Consider the following 21,221-nt stretch of genomic DNA (forward strand, 5'->3'; position numbering starts at 1 on the left):
ACAGATGCCAAGAACAAGGACGGGTCATTTATTTTTTTGCAGTATGCTTAAATTTCAAAGGACTCATCTTCTTCTTTGCATCTGTGAGGTATTTTTTTGCACCTCATTCTTGGATGCTTCCTGGTTTTGTGGTTTTCGGAGTAATAGGACAATTGCAACAATATATTTTGTTTTGAAAGCAAATAGCATCAAAACCTTTTTGTCCTTAAAAATGCTGATAGCAATCCCATTGCTACATTATTTTTTTCTAAAGAAAGCAGGGACTCCCTAATGTTTGCATAGGAGGAATTTGGGCAGGTGTGTTTACTTACATCCCTGCATGATAATATGTTCTTCCCAAATTCCCTCCTCTGCACAATAAGTAAATATACAAGTTGTAGTAGCGTGGGGTTAGTGATTTCAGCAAGTGTTTTCAGCTCTCTGACACAGCAGGCAGGAGACAGCTTCTTCATGTAACAACTCTTTATTCAGGCAAACAAGACTGGGGACTGAGGAGAGGGAGCTACATTTATAGGAACAGAAGACTGACTGGAAAGGATACATTTTGGAGGGAACGATCTCAAGCAATCACAAAACTGCCTTTTGGTGGGAACCAATAAGACTGAGGATCCAAATGCAGCAACTTGAATGAACCAATAGTAGCTGTTCCTTCTGGAACTTTCCCCTAATGTGAATATAGACAATAGTAATACAGATATGATAACCCTTGAATCAATACACAACCCCAGTGCCATGGTCTCTTTTGCAGCTATAATAATAATAATAATAATAATAATAATAATAATAATTTATACCCCGCCCATCTGGCTGGGTTTCCCCAGCAACTCTGGGCAGCTTCCAAAAAAAACATTAAAATGCAGTAATCTATTAAACATTATAAGCCTCCCTAAACAGGGCTGCCCTCAATCAGGGGCGTCGCTAGGGGGGGCGGTAGGGCCGGTACGCCCGGGGTGACAGGGGAGGGTGGGGGTGAGAAGTGCTGGGTGGGGGTGACAAGCGGTGGCCCCTCCCGCCACTCCCACGCACCGCCGCTCCCTCCGTCACCCCCACCCGGCGCAGGAGGGGCCGCCGCTTGTCACCCCCATGCGCCGCCGCTCCCTCTGTCACCAGGGAGCAGCAGCACACAGCCTGCCTCCAGCCAGTGGCGAAGAAAGCCGCTGAAAGAGGGGGCTTTCCCCCTTTCAGCGGCTTTTTTCGCCACTCTGCTCCCTGAGCGGAGCCCGCGGGGAAAGGAGAGGGGCGAGCCAGCGAGGGGAATGACACCCCCCTTGCTGGCCCAACCCCTCTCCTTTCCCCGGGATGGCTCCAAACACGGAGCGCAGCGGGAAAGGGGCGGGCCAGCTGGCCCGGGCGGAGGCGTCGCTCCGTGCGTATGCGTCATGACGTCATGTGCACGGAGCGACGCCCCGCCCCCATGGGTGCCGCTTGGCTTGCCGCCCCCGGCAGCCCAGGGGCTAGCTACGCCCCTGCCCTCAATGTCTTATCAGATCCATCTTCTCCCATGACTTGGCCTCCATATTTTGAATTTGTGCCTTAACATTATGCCCATTCATTTAAATGACTTTATTTGTTTTGCGGAAACAGCTTTACAGTTGGAAGCTGAAAAGGGAAAAATTGTGCTGAACAATGGTGGATGCAATGCCTCGATAGACAAGTTTCAGGCTTCCCTAAGACACAGGATCTGCAATCAAAATCAGAACAGGTCCTCAGGTAGAATTGATATATTGTACTGCAGTCTCTTTCAAGCATAGCAATTGTATGTTAGAGCTTGCTTTCAGTTCACATCTATGTTGTTTTGAGGCTTAAAACCTTCTGTAAAGAAACTCATTTCATTCATTGTGGGTGAATCATAGACTTAGAGAATTGTAGATTTGGAAGGGACCCCAAGGGTCTCCCTGCAATGCAGGAATCTCAGCTAAAGCATCCATGACAGATGGCCATCCAAGCTCTGCTTTAAAATGCCCAGGGAAGGAGAGTCCACAACCTCCCAAGGGAGACCGTTCTGCTGTCAGACAGCTCTTACCATCAGAAAGATTTTCCTGATATTTAGTCAGAGTCTCTTTCCTTGTAATTTGAATCCATTGTTTCAGGTCCAATTCTATTGAACAGGAAAAAACAGGTTTGCTATATCTCCCATGTGGCAGCACACATTCCAGCTTGTCAAAATCCTTCTTAAATGGTGGCACCTAGAACTGGACACGGTACTCCAGGTGGTGTTTTCTTAGCTTGGTGGTGGAGCACTGATCTGGGATGCAGAAAGTCCCAGGTTCAATCCCTGGTCTCTCAAACTGCTGCTGGTCAGTGTAGACAAAATTGAGCTAGATGAACCCAGTGGTTTCCCTCAGAATAAGGCAGCTCCCTATGGTCCTAAAATATCAAGCATTGGAGGTTTCATTCTAGAGCTAACTTCAGACTCAGCTCTGGCCATTGCCTTTCTCACTAAGCCAGGTGAGGGAGGGGGACCCACCTGTCAGGAAACCCCCCTCCCCGCAGCAGGTAGAGTTCCCTGGTCATTTGCAGTACAGGGAACCACCATCCCTGGTACGCAGAGTCAGAGAGCCTCAGCACCAAACAGGAAGTGAGCAACAGGGACCTTTTCCTGTGCCCCGTTTTCGCAGGGAGGAAGGACGTGGAAGGGGGAGGCGGGGGTTCAGGATCCCGCGCCTCTTATGTTGGACCAAGAACCGGAAGCAGACATTCCCGGACTCTGGAGAGGGATGAGATGGACGCTTTTTCTGTAACACCACTGTAAATATCTGCACAATAAAGAACTTAGTTTGTAGAAGTTCGGAGTCAGCCTGCTTCCTCATGAGCAACCACTGAGAGTCCTTACACCACCTATTTGCACTCTGGCACAAAGCCACTTCCTCCAAGGACAGTATTTAAGGTTATTAAATACTGTCTAGTTCAACAATTGAATCCTCCATTAGATCTTAACCTTTTCTGGATCCAAGACCCCAGGAATTAGAAGGCACTCAGGTAAAATGGGGACCAACAGCCCCCCCCCCCAAAAAAAAACCACATCACCACAGCATTGTCAACATGGAGTTACCATGAGACAGACTGTGGAGACCAACTTGGACATGTAAGGCTGCAATTTGTCTTGTAAACATCTCCATCTCCATCTAAAAAAAAAGTGAATAACATAAAAAGTTGTTGGACCCCAACTTTGAGGAGTTTCAAAGAGCACCTTGCAAACCATCAATTTACTGGACAACTTGACTCAGCCTGAGACACTGGGTCCTTACCGTTGCAGAGCATTTGTGTTTTACACAATCGAAATGGAGGCCCAGTCATAATCATTAAGTGTTTTTCCTTCCACAGTTAATTCACCTTGCAAAGTGTGCTCTGAACAATGGCAGCTCCACAGGGACAAGTGCTACTGGCCATCAGAAGATATTAAAACCTGGGATGAGAGCAAACATGACTGTTCAACAAGGGATTCTCAACTGCTGGTCATCCAAGACAAGGAGGAGCTGGTAAGGGGACAGTTGCATATTTCAGGCAATGCATTCCCATGCATGTTAATTCTGAAGGACGCCAGAGTTCAGCTGAGCTTAACTCTAGCTTAGTAGCTCTGCAATGATATCATGGTTCGTGACTTGAGAAGCATGTGGAGTGTGGAGTCTTGCTTAGCGCCTCATCCCATTCCCACCCATGGCCAGTTCATCAGTGTCTAGAGAAGGCCTTGGGGAGCTTGACTAGTGAGAACCAGTTGCAAGCAAATCCCTGTAACTGTAGCCCAAGTCTTCTTTTTATTGAGAAAGACTCTTTAGGAAGGTGAGGTTGGTGGTGGAGCAGGGGCAGAGGAGGAGCTGGTGTTCCACTTGTTCCCCCCCCCCCCAATTCCACACAGCCTTTCAGTGGTTTTTCCCCATGGATGCTTTAAAGCTTGTTGGGAGGCTTTTTCAACAGTGTTCGCACTATACGCAATTTCACTTAAACGCATAGTTCCTTACAACATAACCCCTGCGTAAATGGGGAGGCCTGTATTATAAATGCTTAATGCTGCTTTGATTACTGTTCTTGGTGAATGTTTTGTTATAATTAATATAAACTTTCACATTTGACTACTTTATATTATCTTAATGTAAGCTTTATTCTGAATTTATCTACTTGGAAATAATTTAATATATATAAGTATTTAAAAATACATTATCTCTCATACAGGATTTCATAAAAAACATTACAAAAAATTCACTACACTGGATTGGGCTCTCACTATTAAAATCGGAGAAGAAATGGATGTGGATTACAGGCTCCCAGCTTGATCAGAGTCTGTGAGTTGTTATTGTTTTTAATCAAAGCAAAAAAATCCACACAATTTTTAGAGCCAAGATTATCTCCGTGTGCAATTGAGGCATTGGTTTTTGCACAGGTTCCAATGAAGTTGCCAGCATTCTCATGCAAAGAGAGGGGTAGCTAGGGACTTATATTAGAAATGTTGCCAAATTTCACATTTAATTTGCACTGAACATTTAAGCAAGTGCTTCTCTTGCTTGTTTATAAACTGAAGTTTTAGTAGGCTAACGCAAAGTTTGTAAAATATATTTTTTGCTTCTTCTGTTGGCTGCCAAGAAGATTCCCTCAGTTGACTCTTGAGAAATCGGGAAAGGTCTGGGGTGGCAAGTTTCCATTCCATGAAGTCATGGGAGTAGTTCTATTTTTCTTTTTCTTTTTATTTTTATTCACTGGCCGCCTCGCTCCCCACTTATGGTCTCAATTGAAGTGCCCCCCTTGCTCCAGAGCACTGGTTCTTCAGAGGAAGGAAAAATCCTTAGGGGCATGAATGGAACATTTCCCCGTTTTTATAAGTGCTGCATGGAACCACAGTGCCCGGGAGAGGAGGAGGCTGTTGTGGAGAGTCTTGCACACAGCAGCTGGCGAAGTTTTTGAAAAAATGCAAAGTGAAAGTACAGTATAGTAGAAAATCCTTGCGTTCCTTGTCATAACCAGAGACAACATCCTTCTCCATGGAATTCTTTTAAAAAATCTCACCCTGTTTCTATTTTCAGGCCTTGCTTTCACTCTTAACACACACAAATGGTCAGAAAGAGCTGGCCAAAAATATTGGCTTGTCCCTAGAGGAAAATCAGAGGGGAGAGGAGAAAGGGGGAACTGGAAGGTTACTGGCAGTTAATGATGGGTGGGCAACTGACTGGTTTGGGTTTGTTTAATGGCGCTGGGGTGAGTCACAGTCTAATAGGGAATGTTGCAAACCTATGTCTCTGGGAACATGCTGAGGTCCAAATATGGATAAGCAAGCTAATTCCTGCTCTCAAGTTCCTATATCTGCCCCATTGCCCCCAACTCACCAATTCTTCCTAGGTGGCAAATTGGTAGGTCGTTTTGATTCAGAGGCATAGCGTGGAGATGCTGTGGCCCCGTGCACAACTTTGAGAGGGGTTGCAGACAGGCACCCCCACAGCAGGCTTCTTCATCGGAGCCTGGTTTCACGCCAGGAGTGGTGCATTGGTAGCCTGGGGTAGCACCTTGTGCCCAGCGGTAGCAGCTCTGCCACCGGGTCACTTCTGACCTGGGGGCGAAGAGCAGCCCTCCTCTGCCTCACTGAGGCACACCCAGCCACAGCAGCTCCACTTCCTCTGTCGGCTCAGGCCTGACCCAGTGGGGGGGGGAGCAGGAGGCGAGTGAGCAGCAGCTTCCCCAACTCTCTCCTACCCTGAGCTGTGTTGCTTGGGAGGGCACCGCACGGGCATATGCTCTGCCGCTGTTTTGATTTCCTTGGGTGTAAAGTATGCCCCGGTCCCTGGTGGAGCACCCCCCACTGCTGCAGTCCTCCCTCCCAGCCCCCAAAGTCTTGGGGCAGGAAAAGGGGGAGATGGCGCTGTTCCCACTATCAAGCTAAGCATCACTTTCTTCACTCTCTCCACTTTGATGCTACTCATGCATGTTTGGAGGATTCAGATGCACTGCAACCAGCTTATTATACATTTTGGGAACACTCCTGCTTTCTATTAAGAACATGAAAAAATAGTTGTAACAGACTTCAGTCCTGATATTCAGATGTACCCTTTTCTTCCACAGATTTCCAGAACCAGACTATGCTGAAGGAAACTCTTGTGCTGCAATAAAACAAAAAGTCAGCTTTGAAAGCTGCAGTACTGAATTTATGTGGATTTGCCAGAAAGACCCTCTCCTACTCTGATATTTTAGTTTGAGAAATGCAATAATTATGTGGGTTTTTGTAATTTTCCAGGAACACACAATAAAAATGTCATTGGGTGGCTAAGAACATTATGTAAATATATTATTGTGTTGTCATCAAAATACCTCTTTGTGAAATCCAGAGGTAGCTCACCTAAAATGGAATTATAATTCAATTTATTTTGGCTACTAAAAGATTGGTTTTAAGTCATGATTGAGCATCAGCTGTATAATTTGACAGTGCAAAATAATAGTAATAATGTCTCTGAACTTTTCCATTTCTACAATATCCTTTGTGAGATGGGGCAAGCAAAACTGTGCAGCATTCCAAGTGTGGCCACACCAGAGAGTTGAATTTATTTTCAGTTCCTTTCCTAATGATCCCTGGGAGGAATTTCACACACACCCCAGCTGTTGCACACTGGGTCCACATTTGCACGGAACTGCCCACTGCAAGCCCAAGGTCTCATTCCTGGTGAGTCACCCCCAGACCCCATTCATGTATATGTGAAAAAGAAATATATACATTTTTGTCCCAACATGCATTGCTTATACACTTGCACACATACAATTGCATTTGCCATTTTTCTGCCTGTTTCATTCGCCCAGTTTAGAATTGTGACCAGCAATCCCCTTTTTGTTTTCACTATCCTGTGCGACAGACAGATGCCAGCAACATCTTTGTTTTTAATCAGAAGTTGGATGGCCGTCTGTCAGGGATGCTTTAGTTGAGATCCCTGCATTCCAAGTGGTTGGACTAGATGACCCTCAGGGTTCCTTCCAGCTCCACAAATCTATGATTCTGTGATTCTATACTGATCCTTGGGGGATTTGTCTTCCACCAGCTCATATCCAGCAGGACATTGGGTAATAATACTAATTTGTTGTTTAGTCATTTAGTCGTGTCCGACTCTTCGTGACCCCATGGACGAGAGCACGCCAGGCACTCCTGTCTTCCACTGCCTCCCACAGTTTGGTACCATTTATCATACGTGGTGGACTTGTTGGTACCTTTAATTCCTAATAAAAACGCTTCTACTTGTTGTTTTTTTTAACAAAGGTTATTTTAAACATTTTCTTCATTTCACTATATATCATCTCCCAGAAAGCTTTTATTACCTTACATGTCCACCAAAGGATTCCAAAGGAGCAAAAAAGACTTTTTATGTATGCGACAACAGAGCCAGTGTGGTGTAGTGGTTAGGAGCAATGGGCTCGTAACCTGGTGAACCGGGTTCGATTCCCCGCTCCTCCACATGCAGCTGCTGGGTGACCTTGGGCTAGTCACACTTCTCTCAGCCTCATTCACCTCACAGAGTTTTTGTTGTGGGGAAGGAAGGGAAAGGAGAATGTTAGCTGCTTTGAGGACTCCTTAGGGTAGTAATAAAGCGGGGTATCAAATCCAAACTCCTCCTCCTCCTCCTCCTCTTCTTCTTCTGCAAGGATGTTATTAGCCCAGAGGTGGAAAGAAAAAAAAGTCCCTACCAGAGAGTAACGGCAAACCAAGCTGTTGGACTATAGCGAAATGGCAATGCAGACCTGAAAACTCAGGAACCAAGAGGACAAAAACTTTATAAAAGAATGGGAATTTTTTTTATGTTATTCAGGAGACCAGATGGAAACATTAGCAGGATTTTGATTCCACTTGTAGTGTAACAATTACCATGGACAATATGGACCGATATAAAAGTTAGAGTTTGGAAGTATATGCAGTTGTAAAGGTTCAAAATGGAACCCCATGGAGGGGGTGGGGGGAAGTCGCGAGAGTCAGAGGAATCTCTGTATATGGTTATATATTCGGATTATTATAATTTTGTATTTGTAAAATTTTAAAAAATGATTTAAAAATAATAAATAAAATACTAATAGTGTGGAGGGGGCCCAACCTATATACAGCATTCCAAAGAAGCAAAGTTGTTGTGGTGCAAACTCCTTCCCTGACAAACACCTATATTTCAAGAGAGCCCCTGCATAGGCAGATGTAGGATGTGGCGCTGTGGTCTGAACCACTGAGCCTCTTGGGCTTGCCAATCAGAAGGTTGGTGGTTTGAATCCCCACTACGGCATGAGCTCCCATAGCTCTGTCCCAGCAGTTCAAAAGCACGCCAGTGCAAGTACATAAATAGGTGCCATTGTGGTGTGGCAAAAAACGGCATTTCTGTGCGCTCTGGTTTCTGTCACAGTGTCCCATTGCACCAGAAGAGGTTTAGTCCTGCTGGCCACATGACCCAGAAAGCTGTCTGTGGACAAACACCGGCTCCCTCGTTCTGAAGCGAGTTCAGTGCCACAGCCCCATAGTCTCCTTTGACTAGACTTAACTGTCCAGGGGTCCTTTACCTTTAACCTTTACACCTCCCCACTCATAGAATCATAGAATTGTAGCTGGAAGGTACCCCAAGGATCATCTAGTCCAACCCGCTTCAATGCAGGAATATGCAGCTGTCGCATATAGGGATCGAACCTGAAACCTTGGCATTATGAGCACCAAGCTCTAGCCAACTGAGCTATCCAGTCTCATTCATAGAAGCCCCAGTCACAACTCAATATGGTTTAGCTATAATCCATAATTGGAGGCTGCTTAGACATCTTTCCGGATGCGGGTGGCACTGTGGGTTAAACCACAGAGCCTAGGGCTTGCCAATCAGAAGGTCGGCGGTTCGAATCCCAGCAATGGGGTGAGCTCCCCTTGCTTCGTCCCTGCTCCTGCCAACCTAGCAGTTCGAAAGCATGCAGTCCAAGCAGATAAATAGGTACCGCTCCGTCGGGAAGGTAAATGGCGTTTCCGTGCGCTGCTCTGGTTCACCAGAAGCGGCTTAGTCATGCTGGCCACATGACTCGGAAGCTGTACGCTGGCTCCCTCGGCCAGTCAAGCGAGATGAGTACCGCAACCCTAGAGTCGTCCACAACCGAACCTAATGGTCGGTCAGGGGTCCCTCTACCTTTACCTTGAGACATCTTTCCAAAAGCAAAACTCCATTCTAAAAGCTGAACAATACAACTGAACAACTCACAAAAACGTTTTTTAAAACAACAACATCCCTGCCAATAAAGGTGTTGTATGAAAACAACCCTGCCCTCCACCCTCTACCCTAACCACCTAATAATGCTGCGAATGTGTGACTGGTGTTGTGGTTGAAGAGAAGAGCTGCTCCGGAAAGAGATGTTTGGCCATCAACTCAGGCTATAGCAGCAAACCTTCACTGCTCCTTCCACAGCCCTGCAGCTCTGAACGCCTTCTCTGCAGCCTTTGCTTGCCTATGGAGGGTGAAGATGGTTATACTGCTTTGAACTTCCAGTCTAGGAAGGTTGCATCAGGAACGGCCGCTGTAGCTCAGAAACAAGGTACTCAGTTCAGACCCCCTCACATCTTCCAGTTCTTGTCTGACTCCAATGTAATATATCAGTTGACAGACGGACATGATTTTCCTTTTCCTTTAGATTTACCCTGAGCGTAGAACGTTCGTTTGTACCTTTATAAGCAGTATTTTTGTTTGAATAATGAGAAGGAAATACTGAAGGGTGCATGGCACCTATGGATGGGGAAGAATTTCAGTTTGTTTGTTTGTTTGTTTTGCATTTTCATGAGAAACTACCCAAATTGCACTATTCAAAACAAAACAATACTGTCGTTCAGAATTGACACTTGTGTTTGAATTTTGCAAATCAGTTCTTCAGCCACAAAATATGCACAAATATGCATATTACGGGTGTCAATAAAAGTGCACTTATTTAAATGAATATACAAAAATTCAGAGGAAATCGCTTGCAAAAATATGTATACATGAAAACTGGATATAAAAATGTTTATTCCTTGTAAAGAAATCTGGAGTTATTTCTGATCATCAACAAATGCATTAATGTACCCAGTAATACCTCTATGATTCTCAGCACAATTTCCTTCTATGTGGTATGTGCTTGCTGATCAGAAGGTCGGCGGTTCAAATCCCCGCTACAGGGTGAGCTCCCGTTGCTCGGTCCCAGCTCCTGCCCACCTAGCAGTTCGAAAGCACATCAAAAGTGCAAGTAGATAAATAGGTACCGCTATGGCAGGAAGGTAAATGGCGTTTCCATGCACTGCTCTGGTTCACCAGAAGCGGCTTTGTCATGCTGGACACATGACCCGGAAGCTGTATGCTGGCTCCCTCGGCCAAAAACGCGAGATTTACGCCGCAACCCCAGAATCGGACATGACTGGACCTATGGTCAGGGGTCCTTTACCTATCCCAAAAAAACACAAAAAAGCAGAAACTGGACCAAGGATTTCATTTGTTCTTTTATAACAAGTTTGTTGTCTTGATTTATTATTATTCCGGTAAGTTTTGCCATTTCCTCATAGTCCATGAATTTCTGAAGCCAGTCTGCTCTCTCCTGGACTTCTTCTTTTCATTTGAGGGCAAATAACGTTCTTGCAGCTGTAGTTGCATACATAAATAAATTTCTATACTGTTTAGGTAATTCTAATCCTATAATTCCCAAAAGAAAAGCTTCTGGTTTTTTTTTTTTTTTTTTTTTACACAAATGTGTTATCTTAAAGATTTTTGGAACGGAATGGAAATGGTTCAGTGAATATTTAGAAATAAATTGTAAATAGACATTAAGACATGGGCAGGATTATTGTTAATACCTGCAGGTTGAGATCCATAAAAGTCAGCATGGGTTTCAGAAAAATAAGTCATGTCAGACCAATCTGATCTCATTTTCTGACAGAATTACAAGCCTGGTAGATGAAGGGAACGCTGTGGATGTAGCCTATCTTGATTTCAGCAAGGCCTTTGACAAGGTGCCCCATTATATTCTCGTAAAGAAGCTGGTAAAATGTGGGCTAGACAATGCTACCATTCAGTGGATTTGTAACTGGCTGACTGACTGAAGCCAAAGGGTGCTCATCAATGGCTCCTCTTCATTCTGGAGAGAAGTGACTAGTGGGGTGCCACAGGGTTCTGTCTTGGGCCCAGTCTTGTTCAACATCTTTATCAATGACTTGGATGATGGGCTTGAGGGCATCCTGATCAAGTCTGCAGATGACACCAAATTGGGAGGGGTGGCTAATACCCCAGAGGACAGGATCACACTTCAAAATGACCTTAACAGATTAGACAACTGGGCCAAAGCAAACAAGATGAATGTTAACAGGGAGAAATGTAAAGTACTACACTTGGGCAAAAAAGAAAGAAAGGCACAAATACAGGATGGGTGACACCTGGCTTGAGAGCAGTACATGTGAAAAGGTTCTAGGAGTTTTGGTAGACCACAAACTTGACATGAGTCAACAGTGTGATGCAGCAGCTAAAAAAGCCAATGCAATTCTGGGCTGCATCAATAGGAGTATAGCATCTAGATCAAGGGAAGTAATAGTACCACTGTATTCCGCTCTGGTCAGACCTCACCTGGAGTACTGTGTCCAGTTCTGGGCACCACAGTTCAAGAAGGATACTGACATGCTGGAATGTGTCCAGAGGAGGGCAACCAAAATGGTCAAAGGCCTGGAAATGATGCCTTATGAGGAATGGCTTAGGGAGCTGGGTATGTTTAGCCTGGAGAAGAGAAGGTTAAGGGGTGATATGATAGCCATGTTCAAATATATAAAAGGATGTCATATAGAAGAGGGAGAAAGGTTGTTTTCTCCTGCTCCAGAGAAGCGGAAACGGAGCAATGGATTCAAACTACAAGAAAGAAGATTCCACCTAAACATTAGGAAGAACTTCCTGACAGTAAGAGCTGTCCGACAGTGGAATTTGCTGCCAAGGAGTGTGGTGGAGTCTCCTTCTTTGGAGGTCTTTAAGCGGAGGCTTGACAGCCATCTGTCAGGAATGCTTTGATGGTGTTTCCTGCTTGGCAGGGGGTTGGACTGGATGGCCCTTGTGGTCTCTTCCAACTCTATGATTCTATATATATATGATATATATGAGCATAAAAGAATAAGTAAGGATAATTTGGAGTATGCAGGAAATGATGAAAATATATGTAAGGAACCGCAGAAAGAGGGGGAAGGAAGTCGAGGTTTGATATGTTAGAATTATTGTTGATCTATTGTAGTAGCGTATATAAATGAAAATTATAAATAAGATTATTATTTATAACGGACGCAGAATTGAGGACAATACAAATAAAATTAGATATGCTAGTTAGCTTGGAAAATAAGATATTATGTTTTTATTCAAATTCAAAGTATGCATGTAGCATGGAGCGTGCACATAGATGGGTCTTTGCTTGTTGCTTCATCCGCAGCATTTCACACTCCTTCCTCCCAGCCTAGTGAATAAAAACACTTCTATAGATGCTGTACCTAATGTCCTGGCCAAGGCACAGTCTAAAGGTGTGAGCATGTTGCCTGACCACCTGCTCCACCCACATCCTTTTCCTATGTACCTCCTGAGCCACGGAGGCAACCCATGGTGAAAACTACAGCGCCTGCCTGTCCTTTTCTCTGCTAACACCTGTTCACCACTGAGCCTGCCCAACAGGGTGCAAAGTTTATCAGAAGATTGTTATCATGAGTTCTGGCATGTGGAGTGGTAGATCAGCTTTTCTCATTATGGTGCGAGCTCCATCATAGCTCACTCTTATTTTTGTCTTTTTTGAACTTCTTCACAAGCCCTTCTAAATTAGACAAGTTTAAAATAATAATAATAATATTTATTATTTGTACCCCGCCCATCTGGCTGGATTTCCCCAGCCACTCTGGGCGGCTTCCAACAGAAACCAAATACAACAATATCAAACATTAAAAACTTCCCTAAAAAGGGCTGCCTTCAGGTTTTTTCTGAATGAAGTTTAGCCTGGCAGATCTCCACATTCCTACATCACTTCCACACACCCCTTTAAACTCTTCCTGAAAATTCAACATTTTAGTGTGCATTTCTCCGAATGGCGCCCGCCCTGTGGAACTCCCTCCCTTCAGGTGTCGAAGAGATAGACAACTACCAGACATTCAGAGGACATCTGAAGGCAGCCCTGTTTAGGGAAACTTTTAATGTGTGATATTTTAATGTATTTGATTTTTGTTGGAAGCCGCCCAGAGTGTCTGGGGAAATCTAGCCAGATGGGCGGGGTACAAATTATTATTATTATTATTATTATTATTATTATTATTATTATTATTATGCACATTTTTTGTTTGCAATTTTGCTTAGCACACAATTTTTGGGGGGAGCCATTCCCAATACGATGCATTTTGCTATGTTGGCAGTTTACTAAATGTATACCATTTGCCTGTTGCCTCCTGAAGGGATTTTTTTCTTTTTTCTTTGTTCAAAAAACAAAACCAAAACAAATCACCCAGCCTTCTCCCTGCGGTGTTTATCAGCCTGCAATGAGTTGCGGGAGACTCTAGTCTAGGCACTGCTGACTCGTATCATTCAAGTTTTCCCTCTCCTCACAGATGCTTCTGGGCTTCCCTGTTGGTACCAGATCACCCTGTGGGCAGGAGGCTTTGTGATCATCATCCTGGGGGTGGCTGTGACAGTCTTGGGTGAGTATTACTTATTATTTCATTTATGAATTGCTTTCCAAAAGTTTTTAATCTGTGGCCATTCCCACAGATATGTATAAGCCTTCCATCATTCCCAGATAAAGATTTTGACAGAAAAAAGTGGCAGAAGTGTGTCAGCTCTGCTCATCCTGTATATTTGTAAATAAATGCAACTGTTACAAAAACGTTGTAAGCCTGAAAGCACCTTCTTCCAAAGGAAGCTGAAATGAGGGAAGCACTTCAGTGCTTGAAGGAATACAGTGCAAAGAGAGAGAAATATCACACAGATGCCAAGAACAAGGATGGGTTATTATTATTTTTTGCAGTATGCTTAAATTTCAAAGGACTCATCTTTTTCTTTGCATCTGTGAGGTATTTTTTTGCACCTCATTCTTGGATGCTTCCTGGTTTTGTGGTTTTCGGAGTAATAGGACAATTGCAACAATATATTTTGTTTGAAAGCAAATATCATCAAAACCTTTTTGTCCTTAAAAATGCTGATAGCAATCCTTTTTTTTTTTTAGTAAAAATTTATTGGTGTTTTTTTTTTAATGTAAAAATGCTGATAGCAATCCTATTGCTACATATATTTTTCTAAAGAAAGCAGGGACTCCCTAATGTTTGCATAGGAGGATTTTGGGCAGGTGTGTTTACTTACAACCCTGCATGATAATATGTTCCTCCCAAATTCCCTCCTCTGCACAATGAGTAAATATAACAAGTGCCCTGGTCTCTTTTGCAGCTTGCCCTCATTGTCTTATCATATCCATCTTCTCCCATGCCTTGGCCTCCATATTTTGAATTTGTGCCTTAACATTATGCCCATTCATTTAAATTACTTCCTTTGTTTTGTGGGGGCAGCTTTGCCGCTGGAAGCTGACAAGGGAAACATTGTGCTGAAGAATGGTGGATGCAATGCCTCAACAGACAAGTTCCAGGCTTTCATAAGACACAACTTCTGCAATCAAAATCAGAATAGGTCCTCAGGTAGAATTGATATATTGTACTGCGGTCTCTTTCAAGTATAGCAATTGTATGTAAGAGCTTGCTTTCCGTTCACATCTATATTGTTTTGAGGCTTAAAACCTTCCGTAAAGAAACTCATTTCATTCATTGTGGGTGAATCATAGGGAACTGTAGATTTGGAAGGGACCCCAAGGGTCTCCCTGCAATGCAGGAATCTCAGCTAAAGCATCCATGACCGTTGGCCACCCAACCTCTGCTTTAAAATATCCAGGGAAGGAGAGTCCACAACTTCCCAAGGGAGACAAACAGCTGTTGTTAGACAGCTGTTACCATCAGAAATACGGTATTTTCCTGATATTTACTCAGAGTCTCTTTCCTTGTAACTTGAATCCATTGTTTCAGGTCCAACTCTATTGCACAGGAAAAAAACAGGCTTGCTCCATCTCCCATGTGGCAGCACACATTCCAGCCTGTCGAAATCCTTCTTAAATTGTGGCACCTAGAACTGGACATGGCACTCCAGGTGGTGTTCTTATAGTTTGGTGGTGGAGCACCGATCTTGGATGCAGAAAGTCCCAGATTCCATCCCTGGTCTTTCATACTGCTGCTGGTCAGTGTAGACAAAATTGAGCTAGATGAACCCAGTGGTTTCCCTCAGAATAAGGCAGCTCCCTATGGTCCTAAAATATCAAGCATTGGAGGTTTCATTCTAGAGCTAACTTCAGACTCAGCTCTGGCCATTGCCTTTCTCACTGAGCCAGGTGAGGGAGGGGGGCCCACCCATTTGCCCTCTGGCACAAAGCCACTTCCTTTGTTATATCAAGGACAGTATTTAAGGCTATTAACTCACCTGGCTAGTTAATATGGAATCCTCCATTAGATCTTAACCTTTTCTGGATCCCAAACCCCAGGAATTAGAAGGCACTCAGGTATAATGGAGACTGACAGCACCCCCCTCAACCCCCCCCCCCCACCTCACCACAGTATTGTCAACACAGAGCTACCATGAGACAGACTGTGGAGACCATCTTGGTTATGTAAGGCAGCAATTTGTCTTTGTAAACTCCATCTCCATCTCCGTCCTCTAGAGGGCTCCAGTTTCCTCTCTCTGAACTCATTCAGATGCAAAAACTAGGCGAGTAATAAACTTGCATTTGTGAAAGGCCTAAACTAAGCATGATGTGAGAGACCTGTACTTTGATCTCTGTATCTTATTATACTCAAAAACATTTTGAGTGTGCAAGGAGGACTGAATTGGAGAAGGACTATACTTTAAAAGAAGCTTTAAAGGGAGCCAATCTGAATCAAGCTGCGTGCCTGTTTCCCATAAAAATCACCTCCCCACCTGACAGCTGTTGTCTCACCTCCCCCCATTCTCCCCTAAAAAGCACCTTTTGGCTCAAACAGAGGGCATATTTTTGAGTGAGAAGCCAGCACTGAGACCTGGTGGAAATGGAGAGTGTAATCTGCATCAGGGCTCTTCCTTCAAAAGAAATGCGAAAACGTAAGTACACTTTTTTTAAAAAAGTGAATAACATAAAAAGATGTTGGACCCCAACTTTGAGGAGTTTCAAAGAGCACCTTGCAAACCATCAATTTACTGGACAACTTCACTCAGCCTAGAGACACTGGGTCCTTACCGCTGCAGAGCACTTACGTTTTTCACAATCAAAATGGAGGCCCAGTCATAATCATTAAGTGTTTTTCCTTCCACAGATAATTCCACTTGCAAAGTGTGTCCTATACAATGGCAGCTCCACAGGGACAAGTGCTACTGGACATCAGAAATTCTTAAAACCTGGGGTGAGAGCAAACATGACTGTTCAACAAGGGATTCTCAACTGCTGGTCATCCAAGACAAGGAGGAGCTGGTAAGGGACAATTGCATATTTCAGGCAATGCATTCCCATGCAGGTTAATTTTGAAGGACGCCTTAGTTCAGCTGAGCTTAACTCTAGCTTAGTAGCTCTGCAATGATATCACGGCTGGTGACTTGAGAAGCATGTGGAGTGTGGAGTCTTGCTTAGTGCCTCATCCCATTCCCACCCATGGCCAGTTCATCAGTGTCTAGAGAAGGCCTTGGGGAGCTTGACTAGTGAGAACCAAAGTACCGGTTGCAAGCAAATCCCTCTAACTGTAGTCCAAGTCCTCTTTTTATTGAGAAAGACTCTTTAGGAAGGTGAGGTTGGTGGTGGAGCAGGGGCAGAGGAGGAGCTGGTGTTCCACTTGTTTTTCCCCCCCCCCCAATTCCACACGGCCTTTCAGTGGTTTTTCCCCATGGATGCTTTAAAGCGTGTTGGGAGGCTTTTCCAACGGTGTTCCCACTATACGCAATTTCACTTAAACGCACACTTCCTTGCAACGTAACCCCTGCGTAAATGGGGAGGCCTGTATTATATATGCTTAATGCTGCTTTGATTACTGTTCTTGGTGAATGTTTTGTTACAATTAATATCAACTTTCACATTTTACTACTTTATATTTTTTAATGTAAGCTTTATTCTGAATTTATCTACTTGGAAATAATTTAATGTAAATAAATATTTTAAATTACATTATCTCTCATACAGGATTTCATAAAAAGCATTACAAAAAATTCACTGCACTGGATTGGGCTCTCACTATTAAAATCGGAGAAGAAATGGATGTGGATTACAGGCTCCCAGCTTGATCAGAGTCTGTGAGTTGTTATTGTTTTTAATCAAAGCAAAAAAATCCACACAATTTTTAGAGCCAAGATTATCTCCGTGTGCAATTGAGGCATTGGTTTTTGCACAGGTTCCAATGAAGTTGCCAGCATTCTCATGCAAAGAGAGGGGTAGCTAGGGACTTATATTAGAAATGTTGCCAAATTTCACATTTAATTTGCACTGAACATTTAAGCAAGTGCTTCTCTTGCTTGTTAATAAGCTAAAGTTTTAGTAGGCTAACGCAAAGTTTGTAAAATATATTTTTTGCTTCTTCTGTTGGCTGCCAAGAAGATTCCCTCAGTTGACTCTTGAGAAATCGGGAAAGGTCTGGGGTGCAAGTTTCCATTCCATGAAGACATGGGAGTAGTTCTATTTTTATTTTTATTCACTGGCCGCCTCGCTCCCCACTCATGGTCTCAATTGAAGTGCCCCCCTTGTTCCAGAGCACTGGTTCTTGGGGGGAAGGAAAAATCCTTAGGGGCATGAATGGAACATTTCCCCCTATTTATAAGTGCTGCATGGAACCACAGTGGCCTGGAGTGGAGGAGGCTGTTGTGGAGAGTCTTGCACAGAGCAGCTGGCGAAGTTTTTGAAAAAATGCAAAGTGAAAGTACAGTATAGTAGAAAATCCTTGCGTTCCTTGTCATAACCAGAGACAACATCCTTCTCCATGGAATTCTTTTTAAAAATCTCACCCTGTTTCTATTTTCAGGCCTTGCTTTCACTCTTAACACACACAAATGGTCAAAAAGAGCTGGCCAAAAATATTGGCCTGTCCCTAGAGGAAAATCAGAGGAGAGAGAAGAAAGGGGGAACTGGAAGGTTACTGGCAGTTAATGATGGGTGCCCCCCCCCCTGGCAGCATCCCATTTAATTTGGGGTGGGCCACTAACCAGTTTGGGTTTGTTTAATGTCGCTGGGGTGAGTCACAGTCTAATAGGGAATGTTGCACCCCTATTGTCTCTGGGAACATGCTGAGGTCCAAATATGGATAAGCAAGCTAATTCCTGCTCTCAAGTTCCTATATCTGCCCCATTGCCCCCAACTCACCAATTCTTCCTAGGTGGCAAATTGGTAGGTTGTTTTGATTCAGAGGCGTAGTGTGGGGATGCTGTGGCCCCGTGCGCAATTTTGAGAGGGGTTGCAGACAGGCACCCCCACAGTAGGCTTCTTTATCGGAGCCTGGTTTCACGCCAGGAGTGGTGCCTTGGTAGCGGCTCATGTGCCTGGTGCTGCTCCGCCCCCCAATCAGGCCAGAACCGGGGGAGGAGAGCAGGCGAGTGAGCGGCAGGCGAGTGGGCAGCAGCGCTGCCGCCCACACTCCTTGGCTGTGGCATACCTTGTGCCCGGCGGCAGCAGCTCTGCCACCAGGTCACTTCTGACGTTGCAGCGGAGAGCAGCTCTCCTCTGCCTTGTTGAGGCGCACCCAGCCAAAGCAGCTCCACTTCTGCTTCCAGCTCAGGCCTGACCCAGTGGGGGAGAGCAGGAGACGAGTGGGCAGCAGCTTGCACAACCCTCCTCAACCCTGAACTGTGTTGCATGGGAGGGCATCATCCATGCCCTGGACCATCAGGCAGCACGGGCATATGCTCTGCCGCTGTTTGGATTTCCTTGGGTGTCAAGTATGCCCCGGTCCCTGGTGGAGCATCTCCCACTGCTGCAATCCTCCTTCCAAGGCCCCATAGTCTTGGGGCAGGAAAAGGGGGAGATGGCGCTGTTCCCACTATCAAGCTAAACATGATTTTCTTCACACTCTCCGTTTTGATGCTACTTATGCATGTTTAGAGGATTCAGATGCACTGCAACCAGCTTATTGTACATTTTGGGAACACTCATGCTTTCTGTTAAGAACATGGAAAAATAGTTGTAACAAACTTCAGTCCTGATATTCAGTTGTACTACTTTCTTCCACAGATTTCCAGAACCAGACTATGCTGAAGGAAACTCTTGTGCTGCAATAAAATATAAAGTCACCTCTGAAAGCTGCATTAGTGAACTTAGATGGATTTGTCAGAAAGACCCTCTCCTACTGTGATATTTTTGTTTGAGAAATGCAATAATTATGTGGGGGTTATTTTATTTGTCAGGAACGCACAATAAAAATGTCATTGAGTGGCTAAGAAGATTATGTAAAGGTATTATTCTGTTGTCATCAAAATACCTCTTTGTGAAATCCAGAGGTAGCTCACCTAAAATGGAATTATAATTCAATTTATTTTGGCTACTAAAAGATTGGTTTTAAGTCACGATTGAGCATCAGCTGTATAATTTGACAGTGCAAAATAATAGTAATAATGTCTCTGAACTTTTCCATCTCTACAATATCCTTTGTGAGATGGGGCAAGCAAAACTGTGCAGCATTCCAAGTGTGGCCACACCAAAGAGTTGAATTTATTTTCAGTTCCTTTCCTAATGATCCCTGGGAGGAATTTCACACACACCCCAGCTGTTGCACACTGGGTCCACATTTGCACGGAACTGCCCACTGCAAGCCCAAGGTCTCATTCCTGGAGAGTCACCCCCAGACGCCATTCATGTATATGTGAAAAAGAAATATATACATTTTCTCCCAACATGCATTGTTTATACACTTGCACACATACAATTGCATTTCCTATTTTTCTGCCTGTTTCATTCACCCAGTTTAGAATTGTGCCCAGCAATCCCCTTTTTGTTTTCACTATCCTGTGCGACAGACAGATGCCAGCAACATCTTTGTTTTTAATCAGAAGTTGGATGGCCGTCTGTCAGGGATGCTTTAGTTGAGATCCCTGCATTCCAGGTGGTTGGACTAGATGACCGTCAGGGTTCCTTCCAGCTCCACAAATTATGATTCTGTGATTCTATACTGATCCTTGGGGGATTTGTCTTCCACCAGCTCATATCCAGCAGGACATTGGGTAATGATACTAATTTGTTGTTTAGTCATTTAGTCATGTCCGACTCTTCGTGACCCCATGGACCAGAGCACGCCAGGCACTCCTGTCTTCCACTGCCTCCCGCAGTTTGGTACCATTTATCATACGTGGTGGACTTGTTGGTACCTTTAATTCCTAATAAAAACGCTTCTACTTGTTGTTGTTTTTTACAAAGGTTATTTTAAACATTTTCTTCATTTCACTATATATCATCTCCCAGAAAGCTTTTATTACCTTACAAGTCCACCAAAGGATTCCAAAGGAGCAAAAAAGACTTTTTATCTATGTGACAACAGAGCCAGTGTGGTGCAGTGGTTAGGAGCAATGGGCTCGTAACCTGGTGAACCGGGTTCGATTCCCCGCTCCTCCACATGCAGCTGCTGGGTGACCTTGGGCTAGTCACACTTCTCTCAGCCTCACTCACCTCACAGAGTTTTTGTTGTGTGGGAGGAAGGGAAATGAAAATGTTGCTTTGAGGACTCCTTAGGGTAGTGATAAAGTGATAAAGCCAAAGTATCAAATCCAAACTCCTCCTCCTCCTCCTCCTCCTCCTCTTCCTCTTCTTCTTCTTCTTCTGCAAGGATGTTATTAGCCCAGAGGTGGAAAGAAGAAAAAGTCCCGGCCAGAGAGTAACGGCAAACCAAGCTGTTGGACTATAGCGAAATGGCAAAGCAGACTGGGAAACTCGGGAACCAAGAGGACAAAAACTTTATAAAAGAATGGGAAAAATTTTATAAGTTATTCAGGATACCAGATGGAAACATTAGCAGGATTTTGATTCTACTTGTAGTGTAACAATTACCGTGGACAATATGGACCGATATAAAAGTTAGGGTTTGGAAGTATATGCAGTTGTAAAAGTTCAAAATGGAACCCCATGGAGGGAGTGGGGGGAAGTCGCGAGAGTCAGACGAATCTCTGTATATGGATATATATTCGGATTATTATAATTTTGTATGGGTAAATTTAAAAAATGATTTAAAAATAATAAATAAAATACTAATAGTGTGG

General features: G+C 44.1%; 1 protein-coding gene across 1 annotated transcript in view; it reads left to right on the plus strand.

The window, feature by feature from the left end:
• LOC117042385 (killer cell lectin-like receptor subfamily B member 1B allele C) overlaps positions 1 to 21,221 on the plus strand; it is a 53,166-nt gene that overhangs the window by 13,705 nt on the left and 18,240 nt on the right. Inside the window, exons 3-5 of the mRNA XM_033141931.1 lie at positions 13,547 to 13,636; positions 14,498 to 14,623; positions 16,319 to 16,473. Of these exons, the coding sequence (XP_032997822.1) occupies positions 13,547 to 13,636; positions 14,498 to 14,623; positions 16,319 to 16,473 (371 nt within the window). The remainder of the gene's footprint in view (positions 1 to 13,546; positions 13,637 to 14,497; positions 14,624 to 16,318; positions 16,474 to 21,221) is intronic.

The sequence above is a fragment of the Lacerta agilis genome, chromosome 2 (assembly GCF_009819535.1).
Source record: "Lacerta agilis isolate rLacAgi1 chromosome 2, rLacAgi1.pri, whole genome shotgun sequence".
In the NCBI taxonomy this organism is placed as follows: domain Eukaryota; kingdom Metazoa; phylum Chordata; class Lepidosauria; order Squamata; family Lacertidae; genus Lacerta; species Lacerta agilis.